General features: G+C 43.9%; 1 protein-coding gene across 4 annotated transcripts in view; it reads left to right on the top strand.

Moving 5' to 3' along the window:
- Positions 1-23,529, top strand: part of LOC144509385 (nuclear receptor coactivator 7-like) — a 94,916-nt gene that overhangs the window by 32,972 nt on the left and 38,415 nt on the right. For all 4 annotated transcript variants that reach the window (XM_078238154.1, XM_078238156.1, XM_078238155.1 and 1 more), the window contains 4 exons: positions 1,724-1,855; positions 2,640-2,824; positions 6,373-7,133; positions 21,812-21,980. In XM_078238154.1, the coding sequence (XP_078094280.1) occupies positions 1,724-1,855; positions 2,640-2,824; positions 6,373-7,133; positions 21,812-21,980 (1,247 nt within the window). The remainder of the gene's footprint in view (positions 1-1,723; positions 1,856-2,639; positions 2,825-6,372; positions 7,134-21,811; positions 21,981-23,529) is intronic.

The raw sequence follows: 23,529 nt of genomic DNA, 5'->3' as shown, positions 1-23,529 counted from the left end.
CATGCATTTACCCCAGCTAGTCCCCCTGACACTAAGGGGCAATTTTAGCATGGCCAATCCACCTAAACCGCACATCTTTGGACTGTGGGAGGAAACCGGAGCACCCGGAGGAAACCCATGCAGACACGAGGAGAATGTGCAAACTCTGCACAGACATTGGCCCAAACCGGGAATTGAACCCAGGTCCCTGGTGCAGTGAGGCAGCAGTGCTAACCACTATGCCACCACACTGCCCCTAATGTTGTATGATTGAGGTAGGTATTATTGAGGTAGGTTTCTCCACTTTTGAGGAAGAGGCTGAATTACATCTATCCCACAGAAGTTGAAGAATGTTTCAGCAGAGACACAGGCCATTTGGCACCATTCTTACCTCCTACTTAGAGATACTATCCATGTCAAATAGAAATGAAATGGAACAGAAGAAAGAATGGTCTGGAGATTTATAGATATGTGTGCACAATGTGTTACTTTTCACCTTGGTGACCTGGCTGTAGCCATTCCACTAGTTCTCTCAATGAAAATGTTGCAGTGCTGTAGCAAATCCATCTGTAAATAGAATGCCATTTCAGTGACTGTTGCATCAGGGAAAAGAAAGATTTGCCTTTTATGGCATTTTTAATAATCTCATGTCCAAAAATGCTTTACAACCAAAGAAGGAAAAGCAGCAGCACTCACAGCAAGCTCCCACAAACAGCAACATGGGACTGACCAGATAATCTGTTTCAGTGATTTTGTTTGGCGATAAATATTGGCCAACAAACAGGAGAGAGCACCCCTGCCCTTCTAAAAAAATAGAGACCTCTAATAATCCCAGAGGGCAGATAGGGCATTGGTGCAGCATCTCATCTGAAAGAACGATGGATGGACACCAGGGCCGGGATTTTCCTGCCACCACCACTGCAAGTGAGGATGGAGAACTTGGCGCTCAGCCAAATCTCCGTGCACTGCAGTGGGAGCAGAAAATCCCACCGGTGTGAACGGCCAGAGAATTACACCCAAGGAGTAGATCATTGATCATTTGCCATTCTCTCTGAAATTGACACATGGAATATTTTTCCTCAAAAGATTATTTCTATAAAGATGCAATGAAGGAATATGGTGACATGTTAAAAAAACCTTTTTACGCAGTGAGTGATTAGAATCTGAAATGAAAACTTCCTGAGAGTGTGGTGGAGGCAGATATAAATGCGGCTGTCCAAAGGGAATTGGATGGGCAGCTGAGGGAAGGAAATTCGCATGGTGCCAGGGAAAGGGCCAGGGAGTGGGACTTGCTAAGTTCCTATTGCAGAGAACTCGCTTGGACACAACAGACTGAATCGTCTCCTCCTGTGCTGTAGCCATTCCATGACAACTGCCCTCTCAAGTGTAGATGTTCATGGCCCAAAGTGGTGGTCATCTACGCTTCAAGCATGATTTTGTATGCAAGCACACTGTAGTATTAGCAATGACAACTAAGTAATAATGTTGGCAACAAATGGGACTTTAGCTCAGAATTTCACTCCAAACTGTGACATGGAAATGAAAAGGGACCGGACCATAGGCATTTCACTCCCTTCACAGCAACATCCTCACTCAAATATTGAGCCCATGAGGTACCAAGTCATAAAGAAACGTGTAAAGTATTGATAGGAATGAATAAATTCCAAAGTTCTATTTTCTAAACATGCAGGAATATAATGTAACCAATATCAAATATTCATAACAATCATTCTGCAATTTACAGGATGCTGATTCAGCAGAAATGTCCAGTGTAGAGTGGTGCAGCTCACAACACTCCTCATCTCCCACATGGGACGAAATACCTTTTTCTGAAAGATTCCTAAAAATCTGTTGCAAATATTTCACAGATGGAAAGGTAAAAGTGGATAACAGGTTAAACATCACAAACTCAATAACATTTTCAAAGTCGCTCGTATTTTTTCTTATTCTAACAGCCAGAGTAGTTTTGTTGTGTGTCCAGCACTTTTTACCGTGCTTTGTCTGACTAACTACCGGGGCTTTTGGATTGAAGTAATAAAGTGCATGATCATATACGAGAAACCTTCTTAATGCTATGGTGCGAGGCAACTGTTTTTTTGGTATGTGTACCTGCATCACTTTGGCCTTAACCACACTGAGATCACACTTGACTGCAGGCACATTGCCACAGCAGAGTAGAGGGAGTTTTACTCTGCATCTGCCCATGCTACCTAGTCGAAAGTGCTTGATCCAGAAAGGGGGCTCAGTAAGTGAAAATGTTGATCATTTTACTAGGTTGACATCCCTTAGCTCAATGTACACAAAGACTTATCTCCTTCTTCCATAAGTAACCAACACAGAAATGATCATGAAATCCAGTATCTTGGGTAGCGATATTAAACAAAGTAAGATTGTGACTTATATAAAGTAGACACTTGAATATCGATTATTTTCCTATAAGTGAACTAAAGTGGAATTCTTTCTATTGTGAATGGAACCAAACTATTTTAATAATGAAAGTGAGTGACAATGTGCCCAGTGATTCACAGCATTTCTGCTACTCAGCTGTCAAAAATAGTTGATTTGTGCATCGGATTTTAATGGTTTGGTTCCAATTGATTAACTGGTTGCTTTGCAATAATCGCTTTTCATTGCACTTACACTTTCTGATTTGCCTGTAGGGCGTGGTAATGGGAATCCTACTTGTCACTCCAAAAAAGATCTTTTTTGACCCATACAAGTCCCAGCCTCTTGTCATTGAAAACGGCTACGAAGACTATTTGTTTGCCTGCAGCATGCAGTCACTCATTTCAGCAGTGTCTCACAAAGATGTTTCTCAAATGAAACTTCGCAGCTCTTCTCCCTTGTAAGTGATTTAAAATCAGCCTGTTTGAGCTAGAATGTTTATTCCAGATTTTCTTGATTTTAGATCATTTAAAAAGTGATGTAAATTCACAGTCTGGGTTTATTTTGCAGTATTCTACACAATACTGTATATTTCATAAATGTTAAACATGATGATATCTTTGTACAGTTTTGGGGAACCGCACTCTATAGATGCTATCCCTGAGCGTTATAGATCTGTATATTAAATATCCGTAAATTGAAAAAAAAGCACATAAGTTATACAGCAAAGCTTTGTAGACTTTGGATCAAATGTCTTCCCACAATGTCCAAAATTATTGCAGAAATTGTACAAAATGTATGAGAGAGGGGGAGGATGCATGTCCCTCCGTGCGTGTGTGTGTGTGTGGGACTGCCTGAACGAAATACTGAAAGATGAATGTTTCTCCTGAATCCATACACAGTAAGGCTAAATACCTTAAGAGGAGGAAGGAAACATGAACAGAAATGACACTGTTAATATATAGCAATGTTTTACCAAAGCAACAGTTAATATTTTGCAGCTCTTGTGTTACAGTCTTTTTAAGCATTAATAGATAGTAGGTATAGAATTCCTACAATGCAGAAGGAGGCCATTCGGCCCATCGAGTCTGCACCGACCACAGTCCCACCCAGCCCTATCCCCATAACCCCATCCATTTACCCTAGCTAGTCCCCCGACACTAAGGAGCAATTTAGCATGGCCAATCCACCTAACTTGCACATCTTTGGAGTGTGGGAGGAAACCAGAGCACCCGGAGGAAACCCATGCAGACACGGGGAGAATGTGCAAACTCCACACAGACAGTGACCCAGGCCGGGAAACGAACCCGGGTCCCTGGCGCTGTGAGACAGCAGTGCTAACCACTGTGCCATCATGCTGCCCATACTATATACTTTTATAGTAGCAGTTAAAATGACAGCTAACTGATGAATTTTTCCTTTCTCACTAGTCTTTTACTTCTCTGGTTAAAACACGATGATGGTTTATTGAGGACTGCCAGATACATTGTGTTCACTTTTGAGAGGACTCTCAACTGTTATCTGAAAGCCACTCGTAATATGATTAAGTAGTTAAACTGACTTCAAAATCATTGTTGATGAATTTTATACTTTGTCGAATCCCAAGAGCATTCCAGAATTATATATATTCATTCAGTGTATGGAGTAGAAAAGGCTAAAGTCCCATTTCCACAATGCAGTTTTACAATTGATTTAGGCTAGCTATCTGATCCCGGGCAGTAAAATGCAATGCTAAGATTTTAGGACATTACGTGATCAGACCCAAGCTCAACTATGAACAGCGTTGTGAAGATTTTCATTCACCTCAATAACACTTAAATCTTGGCACTCTTCAAATCAAAATTGAAGTTTGCAAACAACAAACAATTTTAATATTTATTGTGCTAAATGCTATTAATGTATAGTTAGTTATCTTCAACGTGGAGAGTGTGCTCTTTGCAGCTTTAAACTCTCATTACTTTTAATTAAGATCAACTATATTGCATTCTATTAACTTTGCCAGGCAACTGCAGATCAGAATTGAAAGAGGCATATTAAGCTAGAGGAAATACAACTTGTAGAGCACCTCTAGAAATTAGGCCAAATGAACACTGGTAAAAGAAGCAGACCATCGTAAAAGGGTACGGTTTGGGAAAAAGTCAGGGAAAGGGGAAGGAGGAACATTGAACTTGAGCAGAGTCTGACGGCGCTGGAAGTAGAATGCCAAACTCGAGACATTGTTAAAGGTAACCTGTCCTTCGATCTTAAATTAGAACGTTTTGGACAGATGGGGTGGTGCAGTGGTAATGCCGCTGGATTAGTAATACAGAGGCCCAGACTTAACACTTTGGGGACTTGGGTTCAAATCCAACCACAGCAGCTTGTGAAATTTGAATCAGTTAATAAACATCTGTAATTATAAAGCTAATTTCGGTGAAGGTAACCATGAAACTATTAAACGGAGTTAAAACTCATCTGGTTCACTAATGTCCTTTAGAGAAAGGAAATCCTTACCTGGTCTGGTCTGGTCTGCATGTGACTCCAGATTCAGAACAATAGCCTCTGAAATGGCCGAGCAATCCACTCATTTCAAGGACAGTTAGAGATGGACAAACAAATGTTGGCCTTGCAATCAAGAGAAAAAGTCCAGAGAAGGTAATAAAGGTCAAATTAGAACTAAGGATGGAAAAGCAAATCTGACTAATAAGTTAAATAAGCTAAAGAATCATTGAGAGATCAGTAGAGAAAACAGAATTCATTATTAAGGCATGATAAGGAGCATTTAATCTCACCATTCCGACTGAAATTTGGAGTGATTTTGTAGTATTCCTTCTAATTATGAAATTATACTATGAACTTTTGAAGCAGAGAAGATACGTAGCTGTAAGTGAGAATGACCGTGGAATTTGTTTTGGTTGCTCCAGTGAAGATTTGAATTTCAACACAGACACAAAGGCCCTGATATTTATGGGGAGACAGGAAGGGAGACCGACAACAACTGAGTAAAGCACAGAAACTCCCCCGTGTTTTGAGGCTATGCCCTCTAGTTCTTGTTTCCATTGTAAGTGAAAACAATCTCGATGTTTCTACCCTGTCTAGCCCCTTCATTATCCTATATGTCTCTTAGATCTTATAGAGACATATGAGATAATGAAGGGGCTAGACAGGGTAGAAACATCGAGATTGCTTCCACTTACAATGGAAACAAGAACTAGGGGGCATAGCCTCAAAATACGGGGGAGTCAATTTAGAACAGAGTTGAGGAGGAACTTCTTCTCCCAGAGGGTAGTGAATCTTTGGAATTCTCTGCCCAATGAAGAGGTAGAGGCTACCTCATTAAATGTGTTTAAGTCACAGATAGATAGGTTTTTAGCCAATAAGGGAATTAAGGGTTATGGGGAGCGGGCGGATAAGTGGAACTGAACCCACTATCAGATCAGCCATGATCTTATTGAATGGCGGAGCAGGCTTGAGGGGCCAGATGGCTACTCCTGCTTCTATTTCTTATGTTCTTATGAAACCACAGAGGTCCTACCAGACAGCTGGGCAGATTGAAGGCTGCAGATGGAAAATTTCTGCTACAATGCAGGACAATTGATAAAATCAGAAGTCTATGGGATGGACCCAGATCTCCTGCTCTTGCTGGCCCACAGGCAATGCCAGAAAAGCATCTGCCACAGCTTGCAGCTTCTGTCTTCCTTTATCTGCTAACTGTCCCGTGCTCTGGGGAATCTGGCCCGCAGCCATTAAACCAAACCTGATTGTAAAAAATCTGAGGCATGCAACCTGCAGAACAGGTTACTTATCTGACTCCAAAATGGCCCCAGTGTGGCCAGATGTAGGCTGCTCGCATTCCCATTTTTAGGAATTTAACCCCCTTATCCCACCCATTCTAGGGAGGCATAAGCACATTCCCCACAATGGCTCCAAATGGCATCCCTCTATGGTGAAAAGTTCTACCCTGCTGTGTTAAATAATGCAACTTCCTTTAACCTAAATGGAAAGTAAGCATTTTTTTTTCTCCTGTAGAAGGAAAGCTTCTGTTCAATCTCAAATACCACAGCTGGGAAGAAATACTGCCAAAACCAGCCAAAGGAAATCTCTGCAGGTTAGTACCGCAGCTCCGACCAAAGATAATACCCAATGTACAAAGATCAAAAAAACCGATTCATTCTCTGCTGATCGAGAAGTTGAAGCTTTGACAAGACCTATCGGCACCTCCTACTCTTGTCCAGATTCCCTTTATCAGGTTGATGAGAAATTGGTCAATGAAATTGAAGATTTGCCGGACACTGTAAAGTGCTTGGACCTGAAAGAACATGGTAAAACCGAAATTAGAGAAACACTTACCTTTACCAGCAGAAGAACATGTGGAGGAGATCATTTAATATTGGAGAATAGGCATTGTTATTGTGATGGACAATCTGTAAGCGAAGAAAATACGGGACCAAATGCAAATTCCAATAGCAGCCGACATCCGTCCCATGCGTCATCTGAGGAAAACAAGCCGGAGAAACTGTCTCATTCCGTCAACAAGACCGACAGCAAAACAGCATCTTTTTGTGAGATAAACCTGTCAGATCAAGGATGTCCAGAATACCTGTGCACTCACACGTCAGAGAACACAGGCGAGAAACTGCTTTGCACTGAACTGTCTGGATTGAAGGCAGAAGAGGTCTGCTGTGTAATGAACAAAGACAAAGAAGATCAATTTAGAATATATGATAAACAGGACAACAAAACAAATGATGGATTACCTTCACTGACACACAAGCATGGATTGAAACAAGGTAAGGGATATTTGCTGCTGTATTTTGCCTGATACCTTAACCCCTTGGAACATTATATTTCTGCAAATAAAAATATTCAATTCTTTTCCCTCTGTTATTTTTTTTTTGCTCCGTTTCTGTTCTCTTATAGACTTCCCTTCTGCTCAGCATTTCCCTGCAAGAGCATACCTGAGGTTGTTACCTAAATCATGAACCTTCTAAAGATATATTTATGCTTGAAAGAATTTATCCTTCCAATGGTTTGAGCTTCCCTAATTGTCCTTGAGAAGGTGGTGGTGAGCCGCCATCTTGAATTGTTGTAGTCCATCTGGTGTAGGTTTACTGACAGGAAGCAAGTTCCAGGATTTTGACCCAGTGACAGTGAAGGTATGGTGATGTAGTTCCAAGTCAGTATGGTGGCGACTTGCAAGGGAACCTTCAGGTGATGGTGTTACCATTCATCTGCTGGTCTTATCTTTCTAGGTGGTAAAGATCACAGGTTTGGAAGGCACTGGCATAGGGAGCTTTGGAGAGTTGTTGTGGTGCATTTTGTATATGGCACACTCTGACGCCACTGTAGGTGGAATTTTATGAGATTTTTTCTAAATATCCAGCTAGCTTGAAAACGGGGGAGTTCCTGATCAATTTTTTGGGTGAGTTTTTACACCCAATCTTACAGACTTAGACATTGAAAATATGGGCTAGACCATTTCTAGCTGCTGCAGGCAGTGGGCTGCGCTTAATTCGTCAGCCAGCCTGCAGAGGGAGCTATTGTGCATGCGCAGATCTCTGTGGCCGATCGTGAGCCCCATATTGCCCAAAATACAGCCCCACACTGCCTGAATTGCAGACCCTGCCACCGAGACCGATCGTGCCCTCCCCCATCCCACTGATTGCAATGCAGAGCGGGCCCCGCTCCCTCCCCCCCACCGATCGCACCTGTAGAGCGACAGCGGGCCCCCCTTCCTCCCGATCTGATCGCAGGCAAAGTGCGCAGCATCTTCCCTTCCCCCCCGATCGGGCTGCCCCTTTGGCCCCGCCCCTGGCACTGCTAGGCTGGCACGGCCCAAGGGGCACCCCCTCCTTACCCTTGGCCTCTCCTGGGGCCCTCAATGGCCTCCGGTTCTACCGGCGAGGCCAACGTGACTGTTCTCTGTTCATGGGGAGCAGGTGTCTACCTCGCCAGAGAGAATCTCTCCCACCGAGGCCATAAAGGCAAGCGAGCCCGGACGATCGAGCACCGGGCTTGCTGAAGACATGCTAATCAACATTAAACTAAATTAACATAATTTATTCAGCCTCTCGCCCGTTTCCAGCAAGAAGTTGACCTCGCCGGAAATCCGGCTCCCGTAAGGTCACGAGAGCCGAGAAATCGGGGGTGATCCTGATTTCTTGGCTTTCACACAATCTTACCACCTCGCGCTGCCCATTGATGGGCAGGGTAAGCCTGTAAAATTCTGCCCTGTGTGTCGGTGGTGAAGGGAGTGAATGTTTAAGGTGGCTGGGGTGCTGGTCAAGGTGCTGGCCCTGGGTGGTGTCAAGCTTCTAGGGTGTCGTTGAGCCATTTCTAGCCATTTACGCTCCTGTCAATTACCAGCAGGGGTGAAATAGTGAAAGAGCAATAAAAAGTAATGTTGAACAGTCAGGTTTTAACTGCAGCTGCGACTAAAATAATCATGTGTTTTCTTAATGTGAAAAAAGGTTTGCCAAAGATTTGTGAGCAAAACTGTCATCCTGAAAGATGTCTCCCTTTTATTTTTCCTTTACTATACTGACCGGGATTTTAGAAGCTCATGAGAATGGCACTATTAATAAGGGAATTATTGACTGGAAATGACTTCATAAAGGAAATCTGGCATTTTTAAAGTTTATTTATTTGCATCACAAGCAGGCTTACATTAACACTGCAATGAAGTTACTGTGAAAATCCCCCAGTCGTCACACTCTGGCGCCTGTTCGGGTACACTGAGGGAGAATTTAGCAAGGCTAACCAACATGTCTTTCGGACTGTGGGAGGAAACCAGAGCACCCGGAGGAAACCCACGCAGACACGGGGAGAATGTGCAAACTCCACACAGACAGTGACCCAAGCCGGGAATCAAACCCAGGTCCCTAGCGCTGTGAGGAAGCAGTGCTAACCACAGCTAACCACTGTGCCACCGTGCCACCCTGTATTTCAATACGTTAAAATGATTAGTCATATATAAAAAGAACCATTTGCCTTAAATCAGAGAATAGAATACTTGAAAATTATAATTAACCTTGGCCTACTAATGCATAAAAGTTGACTTCTTAAGTTTCCAGCTCACACACCATGACTTTGAAAGACTCACTAATGAACCAGCAATAAAGCTGCTGAAATATCAGGATTAACCACATTAATGTAACATCCTTCCAACTTGTCCTAACATCAAAAAATATCCAAGATGGCACCAGAGCGAAGCGAGCTCTTGCAATCTGTGCCCAGTGTACCGTCTAATTCTATCTTTACTCTCGTTCTATGCTTCTAAAACTGTATTCTAACTCTTTTAAATTCTTTAACAATGTTCTATTACATCCTAGCTATGACTGTAACACTACATTGTGCACTCTCTTCTTTCCTTCTCTATGAACAGCATGCTTTGTCTATTGCGTGCAACAAACAATACTTTTCACTGTATACTAATACATGTCACAATAATAAACCAAATCAGAACATCAATTCTGGATTATTTAATCTTTGCAGTCAATGTTTATATTTCCCATTCACTGCAAGGAATTACCTATGAACTGTGGAAATATTTATTTCTAAGTACAACACCGGTGGTGGACTGCAACCTCCCTTCATTATTGAAAGAAAAGTGGGGAAATGGTATCTAAAGAACATTTTTACATTATCTTCCACCTCATCTGAGGTATTTGGGAACAAAGTTGAACTTAGGTCATTATTTGAAAAGTAAAATTTAACAAAACTCAAAGGAAAATGAGTGCAGTAGTACATCAGTCGGCAAACTGCAAAGAATGATGTGGAGATGCCAGCGTTGGACTGGGGTGGGCACAGTAAGAAGTCTCACAACACCAGGTTAAAGTCCAACAGGTTTATTTGGAATCACGGGCTTTCAGAGCGCTGTTCCTTCATCAGGTGAGTGGAGAGGTAGGTTTCACAAACACGGCATATATAGACAAAGACACAATTGCAAGAGTTTGCAATGAAGTGTGTTGTACTTATCTTGCAATTGTGTCTTTGTCTATATATGCCGTGTTTGTGTAACCTATCCCTTCTTACTGTGCAAGGAAAGAGTTTGCTGAAATAAAAAATATTTTTTCTTCTACTTTTTCCTCTTCCTTCCGTTTCTCAAGCATCCTGACTCTTGTTCTTCGCCAGCCCTCCTTGTCCAAGTGACCATTCCCAATGTGAAGCTGGAAACATGCATGTGCCGGCTTATTAGACCAGAACGATATCATAACTGGGGACAAATCCATCCTCACTTATGCATTTCCCGTGGAGCTGATTGTTACAGTGAACCAATGGCAAAATGCTGTGATGGTCAGCTGACCCGGTAGGAATAGGAAGCAGATGGGGATTGGGGGAAGCATTTGTGGCCCAGGGCGTGGCCCAAGTGGTTGTGTAACGAAGGACATTTATTGAACAGTTACTTTGGATTTACTTTGTGACATTGTTTTTTGTTTGTTTACTATTGCTTGCTACTGGATGATTCTTACTGCCAAATGAACACTGGTGGTTGACTGGAAGCAGGAAACTAGGATTTTATCTCTGTTTAGCCAGGGATGCTGAGACCAGGCTGAGGGAGTCAAAGGTCATGGAGGCGCTGGCAGGAAAGTGAAGTTATGGCACAAGTGGATCAGCCACGATCTTTTGAATTGTGGAACGGGCTCAAAGGGACAAATGGCCTAGTCCTGTGCCTATTTCTTATGACCACATGTAGTACTTCATCTGCTGCCTGAGTGAGGCCACTGTGGTGAACCATCGTTGGTTCCCACTAGATAGTACTGAGCCAGGGTCTGGCCAGTACTACAAGTGTGTATATATGTTGCTGTTGGGGTTAGGGATGGGTTGTTCTACTTGTTGCTGTTGGGGTTAGGGTTGGGCTGTTACACCTTGTATTATAGTTATTGTGGTACATCCCAGTCGGGCTCCGCCTCCTGGGAGAGGTATAAAGGTCACTGCTCTGTCTGGGACCCCTCAGTCTGGGATTGTGTATATAATTAGTAGCTTAGTTGTAACAGCAAATAAAAGCCTTTATTTCCTGAGCATCTCAAGCCTCGTGTGTGATAACGCGCATCAGCCACACAGCTCAGTATGGACAAGGATTAAACATGGGAACTTTCATTTCCTTAGGATTGGTACCAATTGTCTTTTGACTGTTAATGTAACTGCAGAAACACTTCTCAATCACTGTTGTAACTGTCTGTATTTTAAACTTGCCCACTATCTCGACAAATCATGCAGTTTGTTTCTCTCTCTGAATTGGCTGTCCTACATCAGACCACTCTATGCATGAATAGTTAACATGTCACTTGCTAACCATGAAACACTGTTCTTGTCATTTGATTGGAAATTCCACTGCCTTGCTCAACCTGTTGCTACGAGTGGGGATGGGTAATAACGCCAAGCCTGTCCTCACTCAACATCCACACACGAGTGCTTCCACCAGGCACCGCGATAAGTCTAGGTGGTGGGGGGAAAAGGGGATCAGTAATGCTGTGGGATGGGGCAATGTCTTTGGGGGCCAGGGGGAGGCATTATCCGGCCCGGGAGCGATGTAGCAGGGGAGCTGCATTCTATCGGTTTTTTTTCTGCACATGTGCAGTTGGAGGCACCAATCGGAGCTGCAGGATTTCTGTCGCATTAAGCCCCACCCACAGGCTTGTGCAGCGTGATTCGGAATTGCTGATATTTTTTCAGGCAGAATGCAGATGGGGGCGCGTGAGAACGGGTCTAAAAGTCGGATCTGAAACACTTCCAGTTTCAAGTCCGCCCAGGACTTAGAATCAAAATGGTAAAATAGGGCCCGTAGTATCTAAATAGCTGCCCCTTGCTGAGATTACAACATCTCAGCACTGATCAAAGATTAAATTGGAACTTTCCTATTTGGTGTGGCTCACACACTATATTACTCTTAATAACAGAATCAACGTTATCTGATATAAACATAGCTGCACAAGGTTTGAGAGAAACAATATAAACATTATTTAGTGACAGGAATGGGAATTCCTGCCCAAAGTCAATAGACTCTTGACTGCTCTCCAAACGTTCTGGTCCTGCCCACACTGATTCCTGCCACAGGTGGGACAACACCCACACCACCTTCAAACCCACTGGTGGGACATTGCACAAGCACGCAAGTGTCTTCTAAAGGACTGACGATACTGCAGGGACTATTCAGGGACTATTCAACATTAGTACCTGCTTTTGGGGCATTGTGAGTGGACAGCATTGAAGTATACCACACTATATTTGCAGTCAGGGAAATCAAAGCTCTTTGAATCCAGTCATTTGCCAGATATTTACAAAGTAGAAGTAAAGAGGACAATACTAAATCCGAATTAGGAGCAGGGGAAAGCCATTCGGCCCCTCTGAGTCTGCTCCACCATTCAGTAACATCATGGCTGATCTGATTGTGACCTCAAATCCACATTGCCAGCTACCCCCAATCAATTCTTTTTTTTTAAATTAGAATCTCAAAAGTATTGAATTAAGAACTCCATCTAGACTCTCTGCAGAGTTTGACAATACACCATTGGTACCTTAGTCTAACAGGAGAAAGCTCTGCAATAAATTCGCCATGCTAATAGTGAGGGAACTACCCCAATGAAGGAGTATCAGTAATACAGTCAACATTACAATGCTGAAACCTTATCTCTGTCAGCTCCCTTCCAATAGAAGTCCCAGCTGGCAGTGTGGATTCCGTAAATTCACCTAATGTACTTTCAGAAAATCAGTGGTCCCATTTATTTCCACAGCAATTGTTAGGATAGTTGAAAAGTAGTCAGTTATCAGCTAGACTAACGTATTCATCGAATGTATTCAAGAGGCGGCTGGATATAGCACTTGGGGCGAATGTCAAAGGTTATGGGGAGAAAGCAGGTTTAGGCTATTGAGTTGGACGATCAGCCATGAATGGCGGAGCAGGCTCAAAGGGCCAAATGGCCGCCTCCTGCTCCTATCTTCTATGTTTCTGACATCCTAGAGTCCAATTAGTACTCCGGCCTCCCATATTCTACACTTCTGGTCACGTAAGCACCACTGGGAGATCTCAGCAAAGCACGGCTTGATTCAACTGACATTTTAAATCCAGGCAAATTCCATCAGCACCAGTCCTTTTTACACAGCAGGAAAGCCACAGTCATCAGTACCACAGGGCAGTGACCAAAGGTGAACGTGTACTCATCCAAATGGAACTTAATCCGTCATTTAAAGAAGGTTTAAGTTGGTGGGCCTTGTGGTTATTCTCCTCAAATGGTTTTGTCTCTGCGTCAGGCTCCAGCCAGTCTTCCAGACTCATAAACTGCCGCTGTGTCGGTGCCATTTTAGCTGCTTCCAGGAGACTGCAGCCTGTGAGCCACTCTCACTCTTAACAGCAATAAATCCGGCTCCCTTAAACAACAGATAAATCTAATAGAAACTTTCATCTACAAGTTTTTCACTGCGTAAGGAAACTACATTTAGTTGAATAATGCTCAAGAGTTAGCTGATGGATGCCAGGCTCTGCAAATCAGAGCTAAAAACATTTACATGATAAGAAGGAGCTAAATTGGGCCAGGCTGTAATGAATTAAAAATAAAAAAATAAAAATTCAAATATATAAAATGCCTTTCACTGCCTCAGGATATCTCAAAGTGCATTCCGCAATTAATGCTTTTGAAGTATAGTTGCTGCAGTAATGTATGAGATTCAGTGATGTTTAGTGAACTCCTGAGTCTTAATACATGTGAGACAAGAAAATCCTCCGGAAGGGGATTTGGAAGGAGAGGATTAGGGTGAGCTAAAAGGATCACCTGCCCCATTGATACAGTCCTGACTCTGTCCCAGATCCCAACACCAAGGCCACTAACATTTTGAGTGTATCAATGTTACCTGCAGTACAACAACCATGTGAAATAGGCCACGTAAAGATTTATCCTGAGCACTAGTTGAACTATAGTAAGTAGTCTCACGACACCAGGTTAAAGTCCAACAGGTTTATTTGGTAGCATGAGCTTTTGGAATGCCTCTCCTTCATCAGGTGAAGGAGCAGCGCTCCGAAAGCTTGTGCTACCAAATAAATCTGTTGGACTTTAACCGGGTGTTGTGAGACTACTTACTCTGCCTACCCCAGTCCAACGCCGGCAACTCCACATCATGGCTAGTTGAACTATGGATGTACTGCAGGTACGAGTGGGGAAGGGGATGCTTTACACACCAGGGGTAATAATGGTCCAGCGGCCCTCTGGCTGGATTTAACGGGACAACATTGTGCCCGCTAGGGGGAACTGGCCAACAATTCCCGTGGCAGCCCCACACAGATATTGCAGCTGATTGGCCATCGCATAACTGGAGGTGGAATTTCTGCCCCTCAGCATGAGGAAGACCCGCCTCAGAGAACTGCGACAATCAGAGGCCATCAGCTCTTCAGTACTGGCAGCGCCTTTATGAGTGGTGGCCACTGCCAGTGTTGGAGCAAAACACACGAGAAGGTGTGCTGCGCTGGACCCAGAATTTGGGGGTCTCACCAGAGGGATCCCCACCCTGCCCACCACCAGCCCGTGAAGGGAAAGCAGTCTGGCTGGATGCTTGACATGGACCTCTCCCACCTTTGATTAAATCCTGGGCAGCTGCATGGGCAGGTGGACGGGCCAACACCCACCCCACCTTCAAACCCACTGGTGGGACAAGCATTAAACCCAGCCAATGTTTCTAATCTACTTGGCCATAAGTTATTCTCAAATTGTTTCAATATCAGGTACCATTCATTAATACTGAATCGCTGATAGGGACCTAATGATAACACAATACATAATTTCATTAAATCCATTGTGGCGCACAAGGTTAAAGACAACCTTCTTGTCGCAAAGCCAGATTATGATTCATCCATAATTACACCAAGACCTTCTTTCAGTCTGTTGGTAAAATCAAGGGGAAATTTTTATAGCTCTTCTCAAAATAAGTAATTAGTTTCCAGTTGTGTGCATAGCATCGAAACCCTACAGTGCAGAAAGAGGCAATTTGGCCCATCGAGTCTGCACCAGTCACAATCCCACCCAGGTCTGATCCCTATAACCCCACTTATTTACCCTGCTAATCCCCTAACACTAATGGGTAATTTAGCATGGCCAATCAACTTAACCCGTACATCTATGGACTGTGGAGGAAATCGGAGCACCTGGAGGAAAGCCACGCAGACACGAGGAGAACGTGCAAACTCCACACAGACAGTCATCCAAGCCGGGAATCGAACCTGGACCCCTGGCGCTGTGAGGCAGCAGTGCTAACCATTGTGCCACCGTGCCACCCACATGTTGGGACCTTGTTTGCTTTTGGATATCAAGCCAATCAGTGATAGTTATTTTATGCAATAATTAAAATCCAACATTAATGAAATGGAATAGAATCATTGCGCTGAAAGCCAAAATGTAAGAATCAGGGTTTAAAGGAAAGACATTGACCCGGATTTTTGATTGATCCATGTGTGATTTCATTCAGGATTTTTGACTTTTTTAGACAGGGGTTGGATTCACAGTGAGGTGGGCCAGTTAGAAGGCCCACCTCAGTTCACCAACGCAACAGCCCATCTCCCAACATTATTTAAAGGCCCTCTAAACTTCACTCCTTACCTCCCTCACGCACCCCATGTCCTGTCAGATCACCCATGCCATCTATATGCCCCATGTATTCTCCATGCCACCTCAGATCACCCATACCATCCCATGTCACCCAGTGCCTCCTCAGATTCCCTATGGTACCTCTATGTCCCCATGTATCCTCCATTGCCATTCACCCTGTGTGCATAGTTGTCAAGAGCCTTTGAATTAGCAATGGGAATTACGATAAAATTATTGGAAAAGTATTAAACCACTAACAATCTCAGAAAATCCTGAATTCAAACATTTTATCATTAAGCTCAAGGGTAAGAATTTGTAATCCTTTACGTGCCTATTAGGTATGTAAACCAACAATAGACCACATCGAAGACATGTATCATTATACTCCCTTTCTTGGATCAATGAGAACACCTGCTGAACTGATGCTTTTGAAACCCAGCCAAGCATTCATAACTGCAAAGGCTGTCATAATAACAGCTTCCAGCTGCATTGCTCGAAACTGACAAAACAGATGCCCATTTCCATTTCAAAGCAGAGTGCCTGTCAATCAATGGAGGAGGAGCAGCTGCAGAGCTGTTTTTCACTCCCAGAAGCTATGTTTTTTTTCGCTATAACAGCCAGATCCAACAGGCATTTAGTTCGCAGTGCAAAACTTGACAGCAGAAAACATTTTAACATTATTCAATGTATTACGGCACTTTTGACAATTGGAAGTACCGTAACGCATGGCAACAATTACAGAATGCTGGCCAATGTAAGGGCGGCACGGTAGCACACTGGTTAGCACTGTTGCTTCACAGCTCCAGGGACCTGGGTTCGATTCCCGGCTTGGGTCACTGTCTGTGTGGAGTTTGCACATTCTCCTTGTGTCTGCGTGGGTTTCCTCCGGGTGCTCCAGTTTCCTCCCACAGTCCAAAGATGTGCGGGTTAGGTTGATTGGCCAGGCTAAAATTGCCCCTTAGTGTCCTGGGATGCGTAGATTAGAGGGATTAGCGGGTAAAATATGTAGGGATATGGGGGTAGGGCCTGGGTGGGATTGTGGTCAGTGCAGACTCGATGGGCCGAATGGCCTCTTTCTGTACTGTAGGGTTTCTATGATGAGTTGACTTACCTTTGCACCTCTCCAGGACAATACAACCTCTAATAGTGACAGTTGAAGGTGTCAAAACGTTTTACAATTACCTTTCAGAATGTTCCAGATTCCTCAGCAAGCGGAATGGCCATGAACTCTCTGAGGGGGTGGGTGTGTATTTTTGGGGCTTCCAAACCTATACCAGCACACAAATATAGCGAGGTGGGGGAGGATATTCCAAATTTCCTACAGTCCTGTCAATAGGGACCTCGATCTCGGAAAAGATGTATGTGTTTTTTGCACTCAAGGCCTTCCCGATCGCCACATGAAAATGCCATTGGGCTGGGAAAGCAAAGGGAAATTGCTTTTGCAGCGAGATAAAACTAAGTTCAGTATTATGTGATCCAATTTACATCTCCATTGGAAGGCAAAATCCTGGTCGGTTGTTTCAATGTGATAGCCTCTCCCCACCTTTCGAATCGATATCAGGGTGATAGTGGCTGGAATCCTCCGGTCTCACGCACCCCGCTGCCAGCGAGAAGGGAGAATTTGGCGCTCAGCCAAACCTCCATTCACAGCAGCGGGACTGGAGAATGCCAGCCACGGGCAAGGTCGCAGAATCTGGCCCAATATTTCACATTCATTTCCCCACTGAGCCCATTTCTGATCTTCATTCTAACACCACTGAACAGGTCAAAGTTAAAGTTTATTTATCAGTCACAAGTAAGGCTTACATTAACACTGCAATTAAGTTACTGTGAAATTCCCCTCGTCGCCACAGTCAGGCGCCTGTTTGGGTCAATGCACCCTAACCAGCACGCCTTTTGGAATGTGGGAGGAAACCGGAGCACCCGGAGGAAACCCACAGAGAGAATGTGCAAACTCCACACAGACAGTGACCCAAGCCAGGAATCAAACCCGGGTCCCTGACGCTGTGAGGCAGCAGTGCTAACCACTATGCCACCGCGCCGCCCCAGTGAAACACGACATGTATGTTATCAAAATCTTTCTAATCCAGGTTTATTACAATATGCACGTGGACTGCAGAGATTCAAGGAGGCAGCTCACCACCACCTTCTCAAGGGCAACTAGGGATAGGCAATAAATGTTGGCCAGCCAGTGACGCCCATGTCCCACGAATGATTTTTTAAAAATTCTACTGAAGAGATATCTGCATTTTGAATAAAATTCTAATTCCAGTGTCTACAGTATTTTGCTTTTATTCTGCAGTTTAAATGTCTCCTACAGGGTTAAAGCTTTTAAACACCTACTCAATTGGTGGGGGTGGAAGCAATAGTTTATTCTGACAATATTCCACTTCCCGCCAAGCAACCTCTTTACCAAGAGCAGTTGTCCTGTTTGAATATATTGAGTCCTTGATTGTTTTGATTATCAGGTTAATCTTTGTTTTATAATAGCTGTTAAATCCCCTTTCTTAATTTCACACTGTCTTACATCCTGAAAATATTATGGAATTTGATTGTGTTTCCATCATTACCAGGTATCACTGTTCAATCGTTAATGCAAATTTCTCAAGTAAGTGAGGAAATTTTCAATATTACCACCGTTCAGTTCAAGCCAAACTACAACACCTCCTATTTAGCTTCCCAGGAATTCTCCAGACTGTCAAAATTCAGTTGTAATTCACTTATACTTTTGTTTGGAACATTTCCTCTATTTTAAGTTACACTTTGTATTCTGCATTACAACAGTGACTACACTTCAAAAGTACTCAATTGGCTGTATATGCTTTTGGACGCCCTGAAGTCATGAGAGGCGCTATATAAATGTTCTTTCTCGACTTAGAAATAAAGGTGTTGTGAATGAGGAAGTCCATTCAGTTTATCTAAGTGTAACCCCACACACCCCGGACATTCTCTCTTCCATCTTCTTCCTTCGGGAAAAAGATGCAAAAGTCTGAGGTCACGTACCAACCGACTCAAGAATAGCATCTGCCCTGCTGCTGTCAGACTTTTGAATGGACTTACCTTGCACTAAGTTGATCTTTCTCTACACCCTAGCTATGACTGTAACACTACATTCTGCACTCTCTCGTTTCCTTCTCTATGAACGGTATGCTTTGTCTGTATAGTGCGCAAGAAACAATACTTTTCACTGTATGTTAATACATGTGACAATAATAAATCAAATCAAATCAAATCAAACCATTGCAGTATTTAATCGTTTCTTAAGTGCTTTAAGGATATTTGTCTCTACTATTTATCCAGTGGTCTATAGAAAACACTAATTACTCCCTGTGTGAAATATTTCTGGATACATTACATTTTAGTAGTTTGAAGCTTTGTCTCTGCATCCGACTCTCTCAACTTAATTTATGGTAATATCTGGACTTTTTGTTAGGAGTGGATATTTAAGGATAGCGAGCAATTGGCACTCGCCATCCTGAGAGTTGGTGCCTAACACGCAGCCGCCAACTCTCGCCATCCGAATGCCATTTAACATTCAATTGAGCATTGGTTGGCAGTGGGCTGGTCTTCCATCCGCCAGTGAGAGCTATCGGCCAATCAGATTGTTCGACAACGCTTCAACCCGACCAGGCACAGTGCTGCAGTGGCCACAAGTGGTACTGCAATGCTCTGCCTGGGAATAATAGTGATGTGGAGATGCCGGCTTTGGACTGGGGTAAACACAGTAAGAAGTCTCACAACACCAGGTTAAAATCCAACAGGTTTATTTGGTAGCACAAACCACTAGCTTTCGGAGCACTGCTCCTTCAAATAATAATTCCAGGACTTTGGAGAAGGTAAACCCGGGGGGGCGGTCCCAGAGAGGGAGGGTAGGTGATGTCCAGGGATGGGGCGGTATGGTGGCACAGTGGTTAGCACTGCTGCCTCACAGCGCCAGGGACCCGGGTTTGATTCCCGGCTTGGGTCACTGTCTGTGTGGAGTTTGCACGTTCTCCCCGTGTCTGCATGGGTTTCCACCAAGCGCTCCGGTTTCCTCCCACAGTCCGAAAGACGTGCTGGTTAGGTGCATTGACCCAAACAGGCACCGTGTGGTGACTAGGGGAATTTCACAGTAACTTCATTGCAGTGTTAATGTAAGCCTACTTGTGACTACTAAATAAACTTTACTTTAAAACCTTAAACTTTACTTTGTGACATTGGAAGGGGTAGGCCAGTGGATGAGGGGGGCATGGAACTCCAACGTGCTGGAGGGGAGGGCAACCCAACTCTGAGGGAGGCCTTCAGGGTGAGGGGCCCTTCACCTTCTGCCTGAGATGGACAAAGGTGCAAATGTACATTTCCCATTCTCCCCTAAAAATTGAGGTTGGGTGGGATGAGGCCCTTAAGTGGCCATTAATTGGCAACTTAAGGGCCTTAATAGGTGAATGGGTGGCTTTCCCGCCCAAGGCTCTGCCCGCCGAAGCGTGAAATTGTTTCTGGGTTTGGCAGGCAGGTTCCCGCGGGGAATCCAGTCCATTCAATTATACGCAACCAACCCCGGCCTGAGAGCCAACCTGGGAGGAGCATAAAATTCTGCCCTACGAGTCAGCACATTATTACACCCTGTTCTACCTTGACCAGATAAAAGATGGATTGTCACGGTGTTCTCATTATTAAGGATTGTATTTCTATCCTTCCTGTGAACTCATTGTTCATACCTAATCTTTTATTGTTAACTTTCTGTTTTTCTTTCCTGAAGGCAGTCACTGGTGCTGGGGTACAGGTGTGTAGGTGCTGACTGCCCTCCAGTACTTTACCCAATGGCCATTCTTCAGGTGCGACCCCAGGATGTAAATTGGTGACAAGCATCTGATGCATTGCAAATGTACCTGATTTTGTTCTCACTAGACATCCTCATACAAACAAGCACATCTTTAGCAAGCAATATTGTATTAGCAATTAGGAACTTTAAAAAACAACTGCCTCTTTTTATTTCCCAGTAGCCCAGAGCTATTGCTTGCAAAATTTGGGTAAAAAACTGACAACGGTTTAAAATGTTCACTCTGCCTTCAGTCATGTGAGGATCGTGTGCCTCAAATAACCAACTGTTCCAAGAATCTCTTCTTTCACGTAACAATCAGGAGATATCACTGATGTCTTTCGCTGATTATGTTGTAGGAATCTCAGACAAACTCCAGTTACTGCAATTGTTAAGATCTGGGCTGTGTTGGATGTGGAAAGCAAAAAGCAAAAGACACAAATGCCAGACCATCAAGGTGGCACAGTGGTTAGCACTGCTGCCTCACAGCGCCTAGCACTGCTGCCTCACAGCGCCAGGGACCCGGGTTTGATTCCCGGCTTGGGTCACTGTCTGAGTGGAGTTTGCACATTCTCCCTGTGTCTGCGTGAGTTTCCTCCGGGTGCTCCGGTTTCCTCCCACAGTCCAAAGACGTGCAGGTTAGGTGAATTGGCCATGCCAAATTCTCCCTCCGTGTACCCGAATAGGCACCGGAATGTGGCGACTAGGGGATTTTCACAGTAACTGCATTGCAGCGTTAATGTAAGAGTACTTGCGACAAATAAATAAAACTTTAATTTTCAGTGGCTTCTGTTTACAAAAATTATTGCTTGGCCATTTAAGTGAAAAGCCCGACCTGTAATATAGGGTAATTTTGATTGTGAGAGTGTGATGAGGTTGGTGTTAAAGCTATTACTGTAATTGCCCCAACTCCTATCCCCTTGAACTTGGACCGTGCTTTCAATGCAATTAGTATTGTAAGTTTATGTTTGTGTTCAAAACATGTTCACAAAAGAAGCACAGTGTTTCAGTGTTTGAGTCACTAAAGTCCATCTCTGTGTAACTGGTACTAAATTGTTTAAACTAATGAATAATTATAAAAATGGATCTTTCTTTGCAGATCAGTATCATTCAAAGGATGACGAAGACAAATTTCGATTGATGTTTTTATGCCTAAAGGTCAGATTTCCCAGGAAAGGAACAAATTTGTTTCAGTTTGGCGTGACCACACCTCGGGATATGAGCCATGAAGAATCTGAAGAATACTGGTTTGCAATGTCCCAGGAAAAGTGAGTTCATAGATGGAAATACATTTCCCCTTAACAGAAGTCAAAAACCTGTTGGCTATGCTCTTCCACATCTGACTATCGAGTGTTAAATAATAGATTGGTTACGCTGGTTGCATTCTCTTATGTATGATTTAAATCATATAAATCCTCGCCGGCAGTTGCATAGGGCGAGACCTTCCAGCCTCCCAGTCGCGCGTTTCCCGGCGGTGGAAGGTGGCGCGCTGTTCGCTAGTGGTGGGATTCTCCAGCCCCGCCGCTGTCAATGGGATTTCCCATCGATGCCACCCCACGCTGACGAAAAACCTGCGGGTAGGGGTGCGCTGCTGGCATGACGGGAGAATCCCGCTGGCGTAAACGGCCAGAGAAATATCTTCATATCCTGTGAAATGTTTACATGACATTTAAGGTGGATTTAAAGTTTGGAATGAAAAAGAAGAATTTGCAGATGTATAAAGACAAATGTTGGTGAATCATGTGGTGTGATCTACTGGAAGAGTTGGCAGGAAAGTAGAGTTAAGATCAGATCCGCCGTGATCTTATTGAATGATGGAGCAGGTTGAGTGGGCTAAGTGGCCTCCTCCTGCTCCTATTTCTTATGTTCTATCTGCTGTTTTGATTTGTTTTCAGTCAATTTTTACTTTTTGAATGGTATTTGTTCTCCTGCTGCCGATATTTTTTCCTCCTCCACAGAAGTTATTGATTCGCTGTTGACACATACAGGTGCTGCCTACACTTCACTATCTCAACATGTGAGCACTCTGCATGTGTGATTCTTGGTTCTCAGTGTTGCCAGGCTGCTTAACCACGGGAAAGTCATCACAGCTAAGCCCAGTCCTGTTCTCATTGCCGTGCATATAGTCACAACACAGAGCCTTCAGCCGCAGAGTTTCTGGATAGTTTATTCTGCCCCGTCGCAAAGATAGGCCAGGAGTCACCCATGGGGCTTTCCTTGTCTGTGTGATTTTGTTACTCGCTGTTTGATATGCTTAACCACTGGGGAATGTGGCAGTGATCCTGTTTGTAAATGATAAAATAGCTGCTGTGCGTGCTTGAGTGGTGCAGACATACGTCAAAGGGCCCAGATCTTCTGGCCTCCAGGTGGTTGTACCCGGAGCTACTATGGAAGATGCCCTGGAGGGGACCCCCTCGCAAGTCCCCATACTGACTACATGGGAATTGCCCAGGAAGTTTCAACTTTTGATGCACAATTAGCTTGTGTCTGGAACCCTCTGACGCTCTGAGTTAGAGCTGGAGACTTTGGATGGTTCCGACTTACTTAGCAGAATAGTTACCCAGAAAAAGTGCGGTGGATGCTGGGACAATGAGTAAATTAAAGAGGAGTTAGACAGATTTTTAGTTGGGAATGGGTTGAAGGGTTATGGGGAGAAGGCAGGAAAATGGGGATGAGGAGCATATCAGCCATGATCGAATGGCGGAGCAGACGCGATGGGCTGAATGGCCTAATTCTACTCTTGTATCTTATGAACTTATAAACTTATAAAAAGTCAGAAAGAATAAATCCAGTTCTAACTCCAACAGTGTGTAACCA

This window comes from Mustelus asterias, chromosome 21 (assembly GCF_964213995.1).
Source record: "Mustelus asterias chromosome 21, sMusAst1.hap1.1, whole genome shotgun sequence".
In the NCBI taxonomy this organism is placed as follows: Eukaryota; Metazoa; Chordata; class Chondrichthyes; order Carcharhiniformes; family Triakidae; genus Mustelus; species Mustelus asterias.
This window is presented reverse-complemented; position numbering and strand designations above follow the sequence as displayed.